Source organism: Porites lutea, chromosome 11 (genome assembly GCF_958299795.1).
Source record: "Porites lutea chromosome 11, jaPorLute2.1, whole genome shotgun sequence".
In the NCBI taxonomy this organism is placed as follows: Eukaryota; Metazoa; Cnidaria; class Anthozoa; order Scleractinia; family Poritidae; genus Porites; species Porites lutea.
In genome coordinates this window covers 21,299,637-21,316,894 of record NC_133211.1, presented here as the reverse complement: position 1 = coordinate 21,316,894, position 17,258 = coordinate 21,299,637, and the positions used below count along the sequence as shown (strand labels likewise).

At 38.7% G+C, this 17,258-nt stretch overlaps 3 protein-coding genes across 3 annotated transcripts; 2 read left to right on the top strand and 1 right to left on the bottom strand.

Annotated features, from left to right (window-relative positions):
* Window positions 1-1,511: 1,511 nt before the first annotated feature.
* LOC140952745 (alpha-1,3-mannosyl-glycoprotein 2-beta-N-acetylglucosaminyltransferase-like) lies at window positions 1,512-2,949 on the bottom strand. Its single transcript, XM_073402186.1, has one exon. The coding sequence runs from the start codon at window positions 2,928-2,930 to the stop codon at window positions 1,701-1,703; it is 1,230 nt and encodes a 409-aa protein (XP_073258287.1). The 5' UTR covers window positions 2,931-2,949; the 3' UTR covers window positions 1,512-1,700.
* A 128-nt stretch (window positions 2,950-3,077) lies between these two features.
* LOC140951705 (proteasome subunit beta type-2-like) lies at window positions 3,078-9,604 on the top strand. Its single transcript, XM_073401019.1, has 7 exons — window positions 3,078-3,205; window positions 4,623-4,745; window positions 5,447-5,517; window positions 6,508-6,600; window positions 7,082-7,151; window positions 8,348-8,397; window positions 9,152-9,604. The coding sequence occupies exons 1-7, from the start codon at window positions 3,115-3,117 to the stop codon at window positions 9,245-9,247; spliced, it is 594 nt and encodes a 197-aa protein (XP_073257120.1). The 5' UTR covers window positions 3,078-3,114; the 3' UTR covers window positions 9,248-9,604.
* Window positions 9,605-11,780: 2,176 nt separating this feature from the next.
* LOC140952139 (uncharacterized) lies at window positions 11,781-15,668 on the top strand. Its single transcript, XM_073401565.1, has 2 exons — window positions 11,781-12,478; window positions 14,846-15,668. Exons 1-2 carry the CDS (start codon window positions 12,005-12,007, stop codon window positions 15,533-15,535), a joined length of 1,164 nt encoding a protein of 387 aa, XP_073257666.1. The 5' UTR covers window positions 11,781-12,004; the 3' UTR covers window positions 15,536-15,668.
* The last annotated feature ends 1,590 nt before the right edge of the window (window positions 15,669-17,258 follow it).

The window sequence follows — 17,258 nt, the reverse complement described above, 5'->3', positions numbered from 1 at the left end:
GATACAAATTCACTAATTTTTGGAGCAAAACCAGTGCCACAACTCTAGTTTTTTAAACCTTTAAATATTTTCAATTTCCTGTTATTGAGAGCAGAGTCTCCTTCGATGTTCCTAGATAACTTATCAAGGAAAGATTGAAGCGACTTTGCTAGCAAGATACTCATCACCAGGTCTCTGTCCTCCGTAAAGGCGTCTTTGTGTCTTTTGCATAGGGAGGAGAAGTCGATACCTCACGTTACCATGGTAGCATAATTTCTGGATGACAACGAACTGAACCACCCCCCCCCCCCCAAAAAAAAAAAAAATTTGCACTGTTTCAAATTGCACTGATCTTATTTGATTTGTTGACGGAATTTTCTGGGATTGAATCCCAAAGGACCATATCTAAGTTTAGGAAAAGAAAAAGAAAACTGTTGTGTTGTGTTCACCTACCTCAGATAATGGACGAGTGAAATTTGGAAATTTCATGCTGCAGTCATGCAACGATGGCTAAGAAATGTACAAAAAAGAGTCATGCACGTGCAAAGTTGAAGTTTTGCTAATATAAACCAGTTTCTTTTTACCGTTCTTTTAAGCTCCTTATCGTTGTTATCTAAAAATTTTGCTACTATGGTTACATGACATCACACTTCTCTCTATACCCATTGTGAGCCTCTGTTGAGGAGAGAGTGTCATCATGAGTTTTGAGAAACTTGTGCGTCTGGGGGCCTGGTTCTGCTGATGCCGCTTGAGTCAAAAGCTTGCTTGCTGGCTCAGAAGAAAAAGAGATTTTACTGACAAGAAAGCCACAAATGCCGGGGGGGGTGGGGGGGGGCTGCTCATCAAAGTTTTGTACAGGGAGGCTTCCACCTGACTGAGGTCCAACCCCTTAACCTTTTAAATACTGCTTTTGACAGAAAAGGTTCCCCTTTTATCTACCAGTACCTTTTATTGACAAATGGTACAACCCTTTTCACTTGCTAGTTTAGAACGTTGCATCCCTTTTAACTGGCATAAATGCATTGTCTTTCAAATATGAATAAATCATTATTAAAACCAGAAGATTTTAGTCTTTTTTACAGCCATAAAATGCGCTAAATACATCTGTTAGCCATTTTAGGGTCCTTACACAGACTGCAATGACAGATTTACCTACCCTTTCACATACTTCAGCTAGTGAAATCCTTACCCTTTCATATTTTACCTGATGCCTGAAAAAGGTACCCCTTTAGAGCGGAGCATCCCCTTTATAGGCCAGTGTAGGGAGTACCTTCCCCCACAACCAGGCAAACCAAGAACTACTCTGGGTTTTTGTAGTGCTCTCGCAAGCGACCACCCTCTATTGTTTACCATGAAGTTGCTTACGAGAGCTCATTCTCATAAGCAACCAGCTCTAGTTACAACCACTTTTTCGAATTTCCGAGGTGGTGGCTTACAACAGCTTCCACTGTATTTTATTTAATATACTTTTTATGTACATATTAACAATGGACATGTAAGTATTCACTCCAGACTTTCACCATGAAAGGCAGTAGTTTCTTTTATTACATAAACACCAATGAAATAATAAAAAGATGTAAAAAATACATTATATGCTGTAAAATAATAATATACAATAAAATATTTTGCCTTTTTCTTTTCTTTGCACAAATCCAGAATCAGATCTCTTAGCAATATTATTATAGAATTTTTTTTCTCTTAACAATAATTATTATAGATCATCAATGGAATTCATACCCTTTCCAGTTTCTGGGTGGTGCTAAATAAATTCTGAAACCCTTGTACATAAAGCTTACAACACCTCTGTAGGCCATTCGAGGTACTCCAGCTTTCAAATCACTCATAACTCCCAGCTGATTTGCCAGAGCCACAAATGATTGCTCCGTGTCATACTGGATTCTTACTGATGGAGCAGGCATTCCCTGGCCTGAGTTAAAGTACTCAAAGGAAACTAATGGTGATTTGTAAACAATGTTAATGAACTTCGGATCATAGTCATCTTTGAGGAGAAAAGTCAGGTTTCGTTTTGTGAAAGGGTAAAACTCGGAATTAAGCTTGATGTGCCTGAGATGCTCATCAAAGAATTGTCCTTTGCTGACTCCTGTCCTGCCAAATGTCTCAACACGTGGGATTTCCGGACGAATGCAAGCACGCTCACGTCTTTGGTCTGGGTGTCGCATCCAGTCATCCCAGAATGCTGCCGGCCACTTTGGAGCTAGCTCATGCCAGATGGTTCTTTTCAACATCCACCCAAGACCTGGAAAAAAGTCACTGCGATAGAGCAAATCATTACCCCGTACATATCCGGTTTTGCCATTGTCATTCCAAGCTGACACACACCAGAGGGAAGGGTCTTCCTCCAGCAGAGGCTTAGTGGCTTCAAAGTATTCAAAGAAATCTGGAGAAACTTCAAGGTCATCTTCAATTATGATAACAGTGTCAAAATCCATAACATCAAACACCTGTGACAATGCCCAACTATAATGTCTTGAAAGTTTGTAATATCCTTTAAGATTTTCTGTAACTCCATTGATATCTGTTAAATCAGGATGCTTGATAAAATGCACTATTTTTCCGTAACTAGCGATAACTTGGGCTGTTTCCTGGTGCCCACAGTCTTGACTGACTACGATAGGGAATTTCTCCTCGGAAGGTCGATATTTTAGCAAACTGTCAAGGCATCTTTTTACTTCTGGTCTGTTGCATGCTATAACTAGAACAGCTGCCACAATTTGTACTTTATTCGCCTGAAACCGTGGTTTAGTTTGACCTAGGCTGTGCTTTGTGCCAACATGTTTAAAGCTGGATGAGTGACTGGCGATGTTAACCGTGTGTTGCACAAGGATTTGTTGATCATAAGATTTGAAAGTGTTGCGGAAGACAAGGAAAATAACAAATCCTACAAACAAGGCTGCAAAACACAAGTTGCGGTTGATTCTTATAGTCCTCATCGCATTCTCTTAAGTGTTAACACTATGATCGAGTTCTATCTTTGGGTACGATTTGTCCGCCATCGTCCGCCATTTATTTTCTGTCAATTTTCCATTGTGCTCATGCTTGCCTGGAGAATTCCGCTGGTGAAAGTAGCCCGCGATTCCGAGCGTGGCTGCTAAGTCCTACTGAGTTTTGAGCAAAATGGAGTGTCTGATTGGTATTCAAGGTCCTGATTTTGTCCTAGTAGCTAGTGATTCTGCGAGTGGGAGAAGTATTATACGCATGAAAGATGGTAAGACATAATATTTTCTATGTTTTCTTAGATATTAATGACAAGAGTTGCATTAACTTTAACGAAAAATTTGGTGACAGAGTTCTTTACCGCCATGAGGCGCTAGTGTCATGACTCAGTAATTTTGTGTTGAGTTTGTTTCGCATAACTGTTTGACAAAAATTTCACTTCAGTAGTTAAAAAATTACTGCTAAATCTTAAATTACTGCTATATCTTTAAACTAAGCAGCTCCTTTTAATATGCAACCAGAATTAATGAATTTCTGGGGCAACATGCACTGTCACTTTCCTGTTTTATTCTGGTGCTGTTAAGCATAATTGTACTGTACAAATTAATCATGAAAATTTTGGAATCAGTGTAAAATCCCATGTGTGATTTATTAATATTCAAATGCGCTTTTCATCAGCTTTGTAAAATGAGTGGAGAAAATTTGAGAATTTGCCTTAGGGGATGAGGAATGTCCCCTGGGTTAAGCGCTTCTCAATGAAAAATCCCCCTGATATCCATACATCTACCTCATACAGGATTCTTTTGACTGAGGGGAATTTTTACAATAGTTGGGGATCAAATTTTACTAATTCATTTTAGGTTTGGCAGGGCTCTAAATAATTCCGGAGAGTCTCAGGACTCGATGACCACGCCAAATTCATTTTAGCTTGGTCACGTATCATTTCTGGCCAGTCAAATTTATAAGATAAATAACTCTTAAAGCTGGGGCCTGTGAACCAAAACTGGCGTTACATATTTCCGAAAGTCATTTTTCAGAGCTTAAAGCACTCATTGTCTACAATGAAAAACAATACACAATAAATTACAGCAGAGAAATGAAAATATGCTTATGTTTCAATGCGCAAATTGTAATCAACAGTTTTAGTTGCATGTTGCCCAGGATTTCAGATCAAAGTTCTGCAATACACAGTGACTGACTCGTTACATGCTGATTACAACTGAACAGCATGGAAATTTTAATTTGTTTCATCCATACATCTACCTCATACAGGATTCTTTTGACTGAGGGGAATCTTTGCAATAGCTGGTGATCAAATTTAACTAATTCATTTCTGGAGAGCCTCCTGCCACGATGACTGGACTAAATATATTGCTTGTCGCCCAGGATTTCAGATCACAATAATTCTGTAATACTCACTACATACTGATAGACAACTGAACAGCCTGGAAATTTTAATTTATTTCATTTTCAATACGATTGAATTTTACAGTCAACATGACTGGCGAGACGAAAGGTTGACTGGTCATCTCCCCAATCAGTCCGGACATTGGTCATTGACCGGCCATTCTTTTGAGCCCTGCTTGGAGAAGTAATATAATATCTTTGTACTAAAAGTCAATACAATAAAAGAACCTCTGTAGTATTCACCAACCCAAGAAAAACTCCCCTACACTTAACTTCTACAGATCAGGACAAAATGTTCAAGTTAAGCAGTAAATTGCTGATGCTGGTTACTGGTGAAGCGGGGGACACAGTTCAGTTTGCAGAGTACATGGAAAAAAATATACAGCTTTATAAAATGAAAAATGGTAAGCCTTGTATAAAGAGGGATGAACACTCTGTCTTTTAGTTATTGCTCTATCATATAAAAATTTGGTTTAGTTATAACTGAGTTGATAAGATGGTTGGCCTCCAAAGCCTAAAATGTATAAGTACCCTTATTTATTAAGTGTTTTAACCCATTTGCCCCCAAACAATCTGTAACTGTCCATGCAATCCATGTCGCTTATATTGCTTGTGATGTCATCAGTTTTTGTCATCTAACATGTGCAGGGGAAGAGATCTTTCAAACCATACAAGCATTAGCATGATTCAGTCAAGGAGACCAGAGAAAAAACACAAAAAAACCATGAAAGGTTGATGATCTTGATCTTGATGATCTTGATGATCTTGTACCACTACTCTGACATCTGCCATTCCTGAAGCTTTCCCTGAAAGAAAATCCATGGAAGGTTAAAGTTAAGTTTGCTGTGTCACTGTTAACCCCAAAAACCTTTAGAAATTTTGCTTTCTGCACATGCCTTAACTTCTAAAGCTGATATTTTGCATCCGGAAATGGAGGCAGCAAAGTACTTGACCAGTAAGGGGGTTTTTGTGCAGACAGTGACCAAAGGACGGCTAGACTAGCCTATGAAGGTTTTTTTCTGGCAAACTCCCAGGGTAAATGGGTTAATACCATCTTTTTTCTCCAACCAAATAAAACCAACCTCTTGAATGAAAATGTTTCTAGGATATGAGCTCACCCCCCATGCAGCAGCCAACTTCACAAGACGTAACTTGGCAGATGCACTTCGAAGTTCTGTGAGTAGTAAAACATACAAATTAAGTTCACAAGTGTAAGGAATTTGTTAGCTTTATCATATACCTACTCGTTCAAGACACTTCCTGACTTTTTTCATTGATTTTGTTTCATACAGTTGAGCATACTTTAGTCTGTAGGTTGAAGGACTATGAGCAGAGTTCTCATAGTAGACACTCATCTAAGAGAACATCTCTGCTTTTGAATGCCTTGGCAAAACCCCATTAAATGAAGGGGTGAATAGAAAACGGCCCCAAATAACTCCTGATCAAATGTCAAATTCTTTTACTCAATTTCAAAGGGAATATAGCAGATCTACTTGTGGTTTCATTTCTGGCACCCCATGAAGATTATTTGGGGTTAAAAATTGCCACAAGCAAGGATGGCACAGTTAATCTGAGGCCTTTGGTGCAAGAAGTCCCAAGTTTGATCCCTGGTGACATTACATCCTTGTTTCAACATCTCTCCCTTCTGTGTAGCTTTAAATTCTGGATTCCAAAAGCACAAATTTCCAAGATTACCAAATCCAGATTTCTTTACATGGGGCAATTCGGAGTATTCCGCACAAGGGTGCTGTTCCAACCCACACTGCTTTTGTACAGGTTGCACTTGATTTTGTTTCAGTTTTTACTGCCAAAAGAACGCTGAGCTCTATAAACAGTAGCCTATGTAGCAGGCGCTTGAAAGTAATGGGTGGAAGAAAGAATGGGGTGTGCCCGGTTCTTTCTTGTTATTTCTTTCTTTCTTTCTTTCCTTCTTTCTTATTATTTCTAAGCACCTGCTATGCAGGCTATATAAACAGGAAATATGTGACAAGAAGGCACCTGATTTTAATTTAAAATGTGTGTGATTTTTAAAGCAAAAAATGAAATATATATTATTGTGAGTGTGCAGACCATCAATTATTGTTGATGATCTGCAACTCACTCCACTTGTGTGTAACAAGTGGATTATTTGTCTAAATGTTCCCTTTCCATTAACTTGAATTCTAGTCTGCATACATGGTCAATATGTTGATAGCTGGATATGATGATGCAAATGGCCCAGAACTCTACTTCATGGATTGGCTAGCTTCTCTTCAAAAAGTAAGTATTTTATATTTCCTTGGTGAGATCCTAGTGCCTTCGTTATACTTTTACTTTCTGTCACACTGGTAACGGAGTTTTTCTAAGTTCACTTGCTTGATTTTGGCATACTCAAAAAAAGACTATGCATGAATCAAGTAAGCTCTTTGTTGAGCATGTGCTGCTTGATGCTAGCAGTGTTCTTGGGACAGGGGGCTCAGATATAACCATCGATTTATCAATAAATGGATTCTGGCACGCGGAAAACTAGTTTGACATGAGAAAACAAGACTGGTTAGTCCAGAAGTTCGGGCTGCAGTCACTTAAAGGCTAAATGTGATTCAGGCAGAATCTTCTTTTCTCCTCCTCGATCAAGAAGACAAAAGGAGACTTGCTCACAGGTTGACTTTCCGTGTTCCCTTGTGTTTTAAATCCATCCTGATGTACAAGGTGTCCTTCTGTGTTCATTAAACCTTTTGTTACCTTGTTTTCCTTATAACAGGTACCATTTGCTGCCCATGGCTATGGATCATTTTTTTCCTTGAGTATAATGGATCGTTATTATAGACCAGGTTTGCTTTGAACAAAGTTTTTTCATAACTCTATTAGCTAAGCATAGGGCAGAATAGAACAAGAAACTTATTCCCAGCTGAAGAAAGAATGTTGAAAAGTAATTTTCCATAACTTGGTGAAGAAAAACTGAGGTACTGATTGGACAATCGAACAATACCTTTTCTCTATCTTAGGGTTTACTTGGGCAGGAAAACGATCTGATTTGATCTTATCATCTATTGGCTGCTGAAACAAATAAAAAACACTTTTTAATAAGTTTTACAAACCGTTTCGCAAGGTCAGAAGAAAATCGCACCATGAAAGACTTGTTTTGTTAAGGATCAATTAGCAAAATCACTCAAGACTGCTAGAAAGAACACCTTACAATTAGTAAACTTACCAAGTTTGAAAGTGATGCGTACATCTTGAGCAAGCAAAGTTACAGCCCCACAAAATTGGAAAATTCGCTTACCGTAAATCCTCTATTAAGCGCCCCCTGTCAAATAAGCCCCCTCCCTCTAATAAGCCCTTCTTTTCATGGGAAGAAAGTTAATTTGATTCTCATCCTCGGCTGCATGACCTAAAACTTCTATATTGTACTTGAGCTTTTCCACTTGTATTCTAGTTCTTTATGGAGAACTGACTCCCTTTAAATGGGCTTGAAATAAATAAGCACCCCTGGGGAGGCTTAAGACAGGATTTACGGTTTGTTTGTATGGTGGAAGGGGGGGGGGGGGGGGGGGGGAGCTGAGCACCCAAACTTGCCTTGATGAGCTATATCTTTGTACGTTTTCAACAAATCACTTTCAAACTTAGCAGTTTTACTGATTTAGAGGCGCTCTTTCCAGTGGTGTCGACAGATTTTCCCTAACCGATCCATGTCAAAAGTTAGAAAAAATACCGTGGGAAAGGTCTCATACCTTCCAACTCTCATGGTTTGACCGTGAGACTCACGGTTTGGGCAGTCAACTCACGGTGTCACGATTAAGCCTCCAAATCTGATAGTGAAACAGAAAATCTTAAAATTGCTGGACCAGTAAGTCGCCATGACCCATTACACTGAAATGAAAACCTCTGACTTTTATTGATCACTAAATTTGTTAATGAATTCTTTTTTTCTTCTGTTAATTACTGTAAATTAAAAAGTGAGCAATCAAGACAATAAGACTGAACAAAGTTTTTATTCAGATTTTTTTGTTCATCTTTTTAAAAACAGGTTTAACTCGTGAGGAGGCAAGAGAGCTTCTTCAGAAATGCATTGAAGAGGTAAATTTATTAACAGGTCTCCTCTCATGTCCAATTTCCCATCAGAAAGCGAGCAAGCTCTCCAATCCCCTCTCATTAGCGTCTCCTTTCGCTCTCGCGTGACTTCTTGCGACTCTACCAAATGGAGAGCTTCCTTGGCTATTTTTTCCACTTGAGAGAGCAACAAGTCATTTTTCTTTATTACATCAAGAGATTAAAACAAAGCTCTTGTCTTAATCAACTATTTCAGAACATATATTTACAACCTCAAATAACAATTTGATCTCTTGTCCTATTTTGTGGTGAAATAAGCTGTGATCACAAAAAGCACAAGCCTCGCCCGTCGCGTTGTTTCCTTAGACAAGGAACTTTACTTCACTTTGTCTCTCTTCACCCACGTGTATAAATGTGTACCGGCGACATACTGCTGGGAGGTAACCCTGCGATTGACTAGCATCCCGTCCAGGGGGGAGTAGCAATATTCCTAGGCATGCTTCATCCTAAGGAAACCTGGATAAGCTCCCGTTGTTTCGGGCTTTTAAAAAGGCTTTAAAGGCTCTGGTTACACTGAAGAATGATTTTTGGCCACGGCTCAAATTTATCACTGCATTTTAATGGCGTAATGAACAGCTCTACTGGTTAAACGATCGCAGTTTTGTCACTAACATTCCTTCAGTTGGAACTTCTGTCTTGTGAAGACCAATTAATGTTATTTTCAAGAGCCACTAGGCATACGTTTTTTGAGTTGATGGTTTCCTTTCTTCTCCTGTTTCAGGTGCAGAGGAGATTTCTTGTTCGTCTTCCCGATTTCTTCATAAGAATAGTCGATAAAGATGGCGTTCATGATGTTTCTATCCCCTCTAAAAACTGAGAAAGAAAATCAAACAATAGCAAAAAACGTTACAAGTCGCTATAACTTTTAGCCCGCGTGGCACGCGCGTGAAAGATGAAGGAAACATAGAACGCGCGACAACGCAAGGGACGTGTGAGGGAATGACTGAATAAAGCTCTACTTCTCTCCACTGCCCTTCGCGCTTCACGCGAATACAACCCACGTACCCTTCTCTTTCTTGCGCCTGCAACACGTTCTACAACATGGTGTGTGAAATAATGTGGACATCCTCGCGTAATTTATCGTGAAATGTTCACTTTAGAAACACTGTGGCTATTTTGTTTATTTGTACTTTTCTTGTGCACATTGTAAGAATAAATTCGAGGAAACCGATAAGTTCTGAGGCGGTGGTTACTTTTGATGTTAAGACGAAGCCTGAAAGTTGACATCTTTGCAATTTTATATCCTCGCATTTAAACTTAATTTTAAGATACATTTCACACTTCCTTCAGTGTTAACCACAATTAGGGAAAAGGTTTAAATGCTGGCATGAAATGCATGTGATATGTTACCCGTTTATATTGACAAGCGGGAGGTTAAGAGTGGATATTTGTCAAGCTCTTTTTTGCGTTTTTAAAGACCGAGACGATGTGGAGGTCGATAACCAAAAAGAGGACTTTTCTTGCTGCACCAACGCGGGAAATCCCGAGCGGGCAAGATGGTCAGAGCACAGGAATTCAGCCATTACGATAAATTGGGCTAAACCTGTGACTGAAAAAGAGTTCGTTTTTTAACAAACGCTGGTGCTGCTTCGATCGGGGCGTGAAATACAAAAAAATGGTTTTATCAACTGAGCTGATAAAGGGGATAAAGATAAAGTAAACTGGCCACCGTAGACAGGTTTAGAAGTTGACATTTTTACCCTGGGTACAAGAGTTTTTTTCTCGCGTGCGGTGGGATTCTTCGGCCGAAGGCAGAGACACGAGCGGCAAAAATTCACGTTCTCATACGTTTTCTTAAGCCACGTGAGAACGCTTGTTGGTAACCTCTGGGTTGGATTGAAAGAAAACTCCATGTAAATTCGTTTAACTAGTCATGCTCCCTTACTGTATTTTAATTTGTGTTGCTAGTAATCTTGTCACTCTTAATTTACATTTGCTGGTTATGGATAGTAAGTATCTGAGTTCAAAAATAATTTCAACGCTTATATTTTCAAGCAGCAATAAAAGAAAAACTCTCGGCACTCTGATTTGATACGTTTACCTTGCCATCCTGCCTGCAAGCAGGTTCACTTTTGCGAGTTCTCAGTTCTGGTGTTGCCGAGTCCAAAGACAGTGATTTTCAAAACAAAGTTTTACTGACGGATCCTTTTAAAACTCTGTTAACTTAAAATCATAGATGAGTGACTACCTAGAATACCCTCGTAAAGACAACATTTTGCAAAGTTATATCATCTGCATGAGCCATCGCTTTTGCTCGTTGGCACTTTCCATTGTTTTTCAACTTTAAAAAACGATAAAAATTCCAACCGGCAAATGCGACGGTTGTGCGTATACTATACAAGGAATTCTTTCCGTGTAAAAACCTTCAGAGGGGTTTCAATCCGGCGAAAGTGACACCAGTTTTGGTTTCTCGCACGATTCTCTGGATGCGAAGTTAGTTTAAACCCAGTTGTACTAAAATTCTTTTGTTTCTCTCGAAAAAAATAAAGATTTCGAACGTTCCTGATAGCAAAGTCGGTACAGAGTTTTGGCTTGAATTTTTTTGTGCTAGAATATTCATTTAATTTCATGGGGTCGATCTTAGTTTTCTGCCTTAAAATGAATATTTATTACTTTCCCTTATCGTGTATAATGAATGACTCATGAGTTTTTTGGCCTTAATTAACATTCTATTCATCTCTTTTGAAAAACATACTTGGAATAATTGAAAAATGAGATTATCTAGGCGGGGCTTCAACTATCAGAAATCGACGTTTTATTACAACCTTTGCTACACAGAAACAGTAGCATTCCACTCTTATAAATAACCCTCTGAAATTAAGGAACTTTATTCCAGCATCAATTTCCCGGTGGAATTGCTACCATTCCGCTAAAACGCAAAAACAAATTTAAGATTGATTTTATCCACGGAGCAAACAAAAATAAACAATTACTAAATCCCCGCCACCTTGCTACAAAATCGTGCGTTTTCGCGTGGTTGGTAATTTTCTCTTAATTTTGGTCACGCGGGATTAAAAATCTTCGTCACGAAAATGCATTCATATGTTAAAATATCGGTTTAAATATGGCACCTCCACTCCTTCTGTCCAAACAGTGTTTATTCTGGATAACGAAAACGAAATGATAAGAATGCGCTCAACTTTCGAAAAGTATTTTACACGAAGGTGTGAGAAAACTGGGTTTTCAGAAACACAAAAGGTTTATAGGCCCTGTTGAATTTAATTTTTTGTCGTCTTAAATGTGGCATGTTTTAAATGAGCAAGAGCGCTTTTCGTCCGTTTTCGGTGAAGTTATTTTTTAACATAAGAGAGTTGCCTATTACCGGTTAATGTGGATGTGAGGCTGTTTTGATTGCTGCCGCCGAGTATGGTTTGTAGAACAATAGAAAGTTGTCAAATCATTGAGGTCAATACCCGATTGTTCCCTCTATAAAATAAATGACGTCGCACCTTTTGCTAATTTCCGTCCGCTCTCCTATGTTGGCGAGTTATAAACCACAAAACGACAGTTTTTTAACGACGACGGATCGACACTTGCCCAGAAAGAGAGTTGTTTGGATACCAGACTGAAGGAGATGGCGACTCCGCGAAGGCAAATTTTCGTTCGCCCGAAAAGTGAAATAATTACTGTATTGGATTGGCAGCAGGTTTCTAACGAAAGACCCGAACAATGGCAAAATGAAACTTGTTTAGATGCGCAGTTCTTTGAAAGCAAAAATCAGAAGATAAAGACAGGATATGTATGTGGAAGTTATGAGCTCACTTGCGAGAGGCTGGGAGCAGAATCAGATGACGAAGCTGTAGAAAATATTCCAGAAGTAGAACATTCACACAACTCGACTAATGTCAAAAGAAGTGCCTTGACCATAAATCTAAAGCCGAAGAGTGTCCGAGTCAAACCGCAGCTTGTAAAAGCGCAGTCAATGGCTAGTTTGCCTCGAAACGTCGTCGACAGTGATGATTCTCAAAGTGCCGTAAAAGATAGAAGCGGGCTAAATCGCCGCAAGGGCTCATTAGATGTATCCCTTGCAAAGCTTCGACATGAAATGGTAAGGACATAGATAAAATCTAATCGACCTTGTTGTTAGAAACAGTATAGAAGGCTAACGTAAGTTTTATGACAAATTTTAGTCAATATTTATAGCAAAATGCTTTAATGCGGAATAGGGATGAATATGAAGTTTGCAAAAAAAGTTTGAAAAACTGAAAACATATTTCCCGTTATGTTCAATCAATGCGCCATAATATCCGTTTAGTGGTCATATCAAGACAACGTGAGCATTTTGCGTACACTGCAGATATTTATCCGCTTGTTCTTGCCGCGAGTTATAAGCAACACAATAGCCGTGAATGTCTTTAGAAATCGCTTCTTATCTCCTTTGTTCAGGTCTAATATTTCTGCCTCAGAAGTGTGAACTCCTAAATTCGCTTTGTCTCTTTGCGCGCGAAGCTCTCAGCAGCAATTTCACATTCGCCGCTAAATTGTTTATAAAGGTTTTACGTTTTGAAATTAAACGAAAATTAATCGCTTTACAGCTATATCTTCAAGTTGCAGGTTGACTCACGTTTCCTTTCGGAAGCACATACAGCGGTTTATAAAAGCGATGCCCAACCTTTTGCATTTTTTCCCTGGTAACGAATAAGCTCTTTGTATAGCTTTTGAAGACAATTATGTCATCGACCTGCTTTTGGATTTACTGTGTTTAGAAAAAAAATGAGGACAAAGGGGCATTTGTGTTCAACTTAAGGGAGCTAATTTTCTGTTTTCTTTTTGTTTTTTTTTTAAAGAATACAAGATTTTGAACAGATTGCAACGAACAATATGAACTGACGCAAAAGCACAGCCGGCAAGTTTTGAGTCCGCGATAAAATTTGCGGGCCATACATCCGAATTGTTCAAAGAATTTTTTGCTGTCGATAAAAAAGGGAAGTTTGTAAAACAAAGTTGTTATTTTTATCACTTTGAAAGCTAGTGCTTAACAAAACACTTGAGCTGAAGACAAAACAAACCAAGAAGTGATTTTGCCGGCTATTTTAAGGTCATGGGTCTTAAGCCTATCTTCGGACGGAAAACTTAAGATGACTATGAAGTTAAATAATTACGACAGAAACTGTCAAAAGATTCAGACAGCACTAGTCGATGCGTTTATAATGTTTATAAACTTAACTCGCTATTGAATTCTTCGACTAAATCAGCACACTCCTAGAATTGTTTGCAGCCAACATTCTGAGGTTTTTTCGTCAACAGCCCTTATAAAAAATCATTAGATAACCTCGGTCGCCATCTTCCTCAAGAAATCTTTCAGTAAAATTGTCATTTTTCTTTTTTCAACTACCGCAAACAATTGTCTATTGATCTCCTCGAAAACAAAAGAAAAAGAAAATTTGTTTTCTGTAAAGTGATCTCCATGGACGAAACTGGCAAAGTCGGCAACTGTCATTGAAACTGGCAACAACTAAGTATCACTGTCTTTTATAAGTCGGTACAAGGCGACTCCACGCTTAGTTTACCATTTACGTTCCCCCTCACTGTTCGGAAGGCCAGAGAAGGCAAACAATACAGAGTCAACTTGATCGCCTCTAACTTAAGCCTTGTTTGAACAGACCACATACATTGGAAATCAAACATATTTGTAACTAAAATAGTACTAAATATTATTTTCGATGTTGCCTTGGCATAAGTAAAATCATATTCATTACTGCTTTTTGCGTAGAGAACTGAGGTTTTTGTTTGCGCTAATTCTTTACTCGTTGTTCAAAACTAAAACAAGAGGATTCCGCGTATATTCGCTTCTGTTTTACATTTAAAAGACAAACATTTTTGGGGGGTCAAGTCAGCCCCCACTCACGTTTTAAATCTTTAGTTAATCTCTTGGTACACAAGCGGCATATTTTATAAATTAAACGGTTTGATTGATGCACGTTCGTAGATAAAATCACGGCACTTTGACGTAGACACCTATGATGTTAGCAGTTTTTATTACATACATGTAAAAACACCTGCTTGGCAGGGTTTCGAACAGGGACCAAAGAAGAATATAGCACTAGCCTTAACACGTTTCCCGGCGCCCAATTTTGTTTGTTTACACAAAAGCATTTTTGCGTGCTTTGCAAACGACTAAAGCGAAATTAATTGGCCGACAAGGAAAAATTCCTTCACATTGCTTTTACCCTTCAAACAATAAATCAAAAGTGTCAAAAACCTCCCTCCTTACCCCTCCCCCGCTGCATTTCAAACACTATTGCTAGCTGGGATTATCTGGCGGCACCGGCGAGTCCTTGATGGAAATTGGCTTGGACGCCTTTGCGCCGTGCCTAAACAACTAAACCTTGCGCACAGATGTATTTTCCGTTGAAAAGCTTCTATTCATTTATTTATTTCGCTATTGTACTGGTGTTTTTGTTTCCTTATTTAGAATTCTTTAAGAAGACAGGATATGCAGTTACTTGAGCAACTTCTGAATCTGAACAACAGCATTCAAGATTTTAAGCTTTCCCAGCATGCCTTACCATACGACTCTTCAGATGAGTCTGATAATGCTGACGACACAGTGATGGAGAAGCCGCTGAAACCGAAGCGTAGGCTCAGTCGAGGGGGCTTAGGCTCTAATGGATCCGATCAAGTTGGGGAAATCATGGAAAGGCCATTGGAACCAAAACGTTGGCACAGTCGAGGAAGTCTGGGTTCAGATGAGTCCGACCATGCAGAGATAGCCATGGAAGCCCCACTAAAGCCAAAGCGCTGGCTTAGCCGAGGAAGCCTGGGTTCTGACGGAAGTGATTACCACAGTGCGTCCAGCAGATTATCGATCGGAAGTGGAAGTGTTCCCTCACTTAGCGGAAGTGACGTAGCAAGCTATGATAGTGGTCAAGAAAGTGGTACTGGCCTCAAGTCTTGCAGAAGACGAAGCAAAGGAAAGTTCGGATCGATGGACTTGAGGCGTGTGTCTTTTGGAGCAGTCAGGCAACGAAGTGGAAGCGAGGTCTTTTTGAACGAAAATGAAGTTGTATTTCCAGCCAAACAAGTTCGGCGTAATTCAGACTTTCGCTTAGCAGAGATTAAGTCAATTAGAACTTTAAACAAACGACAAAGCACAATATGGTAAAGTAAAAAACTCTCTTGTTGAGTTGTCTCTGTCGCAAAGATAACTTGATGCTAGAAACTAAGATACGAGGGGTGGGGCTGATAACGCAAGCTCCCTTGCCCCTTCCCTTCTGTCCTTGCGAGGCCTGTACAGTGACATACATGACATAGCTTGCCCGAATACAATAGCTTTATTTATAAGCCCTCGTGTTAAAGAGAAAGAAGTCTAAATTATATTTCTAACACATTGAATATTGCGACACAAAAAGTACCTCAGTGACTCAATGAATTCTGTTAAATGGTTAAAGATCTCTCATTAATTGACTCAAGTTTTAGGGCTACTTTATTTGCTGGCTATAAACACTAAATATGAAGCATTGCGGCAGTTTATAGGTTCGATTATAGGTGACGTTTAGAGATATGTCATCTAGCCAGGGTAGTGGAAAACATTAACAAATGTTTATAAATATTAATTTGCTGTATGACAAAATTTAGTCTTGTTTTATGGATTATATTCTCCAGCGACGAAATCGCACAATGTATTTCGACGGAGCAGACTAAATGGCTCGAGAGAGAAACAATTTCCTAAAGAATTTTCGGTTTCTATGAATCAAGTATTCTCTGGAATTATCTGGGGTAAGCACTAGAACAATTTAAGGCATAAGAAATAATTTTGCAATGCATTTTTGTTTCTGATGAATGTATCGTCCGTTTTATAAAAAATAAATAAATAAATAAGGAAAATATGTTTTGCTGAAACCAACTATGGGTCTTCATTAGACCTCGGAAGATAATGTTAAATTGCAATATTTGGTTTTATGGAAATAATTGCCAATTAAAATATATTTACTGGTTCTCCAAATCATAAAATAAGGATGGGATACAAATTCTAAAAACCACCAGTGTTAGTATTTCATTCATATCAATAGTTACTGCTTTTATTACATTTATCGTTATCAGACAAAGTCAAGATTTTTGACGCAAATGATACCTAAAGTCTTAAGGTAGATGAAATTCTAGTGTTCTTATTATCTCAGTTGCTTTAGCTAGTCGATTGTCAATAAATCTATGTTCATTTCAGATCAATTGTTTAATCAAAATATAGGTGGATCTACAACCTCAAACACGGCGCGTTTAAATAGTTAGGTGATCAACGACATTCACTTAATAGCTGTCACTTGACTAATGAAGAACTTGTTATAACGTTCAAATGTTTTTTGAACACTATTTTGTCCTGAGTATGAAATTGTTCTTGACAAAGCCATGTTTCCAGAGCAGGAAAACAATCTAATGTTTGATAGATGTTTAAGCTTGTTTCGGATGGCCAACTATTCATAAGTCGAACTTGATTCGAATTTTGGGCTGACCCCAATTTACAAACGTACGTACGCCGAACCTGATGCAAAATTTCTATGTGATAACTTTTCAGAACTAACGCATTTTAGTAAAATCCAACTAGTGGTCTATTATCAACGCAGCGTTCTGATTGGTTGAGCTACCACTAGGCTATATGTTATAGCCCACTAGTAGCGAAAAGCGCGGGCTTTTTGGCGGCAAAAAAGGATTAAAGTCTAGCTTTAACTAGCTAAAGTTGTTTTGTCTCGATTTTTTTGACCAACTAGTTGGATTTTACTAAAACAATTATTCCTCTTACCCTCATGGCTTCTGAGTCAATATCCCATTCGGCCTTCGGTCTCATAGGGTATTGACTCAGAACCCACTCGGGCTCGAGGAATAATTGTTAA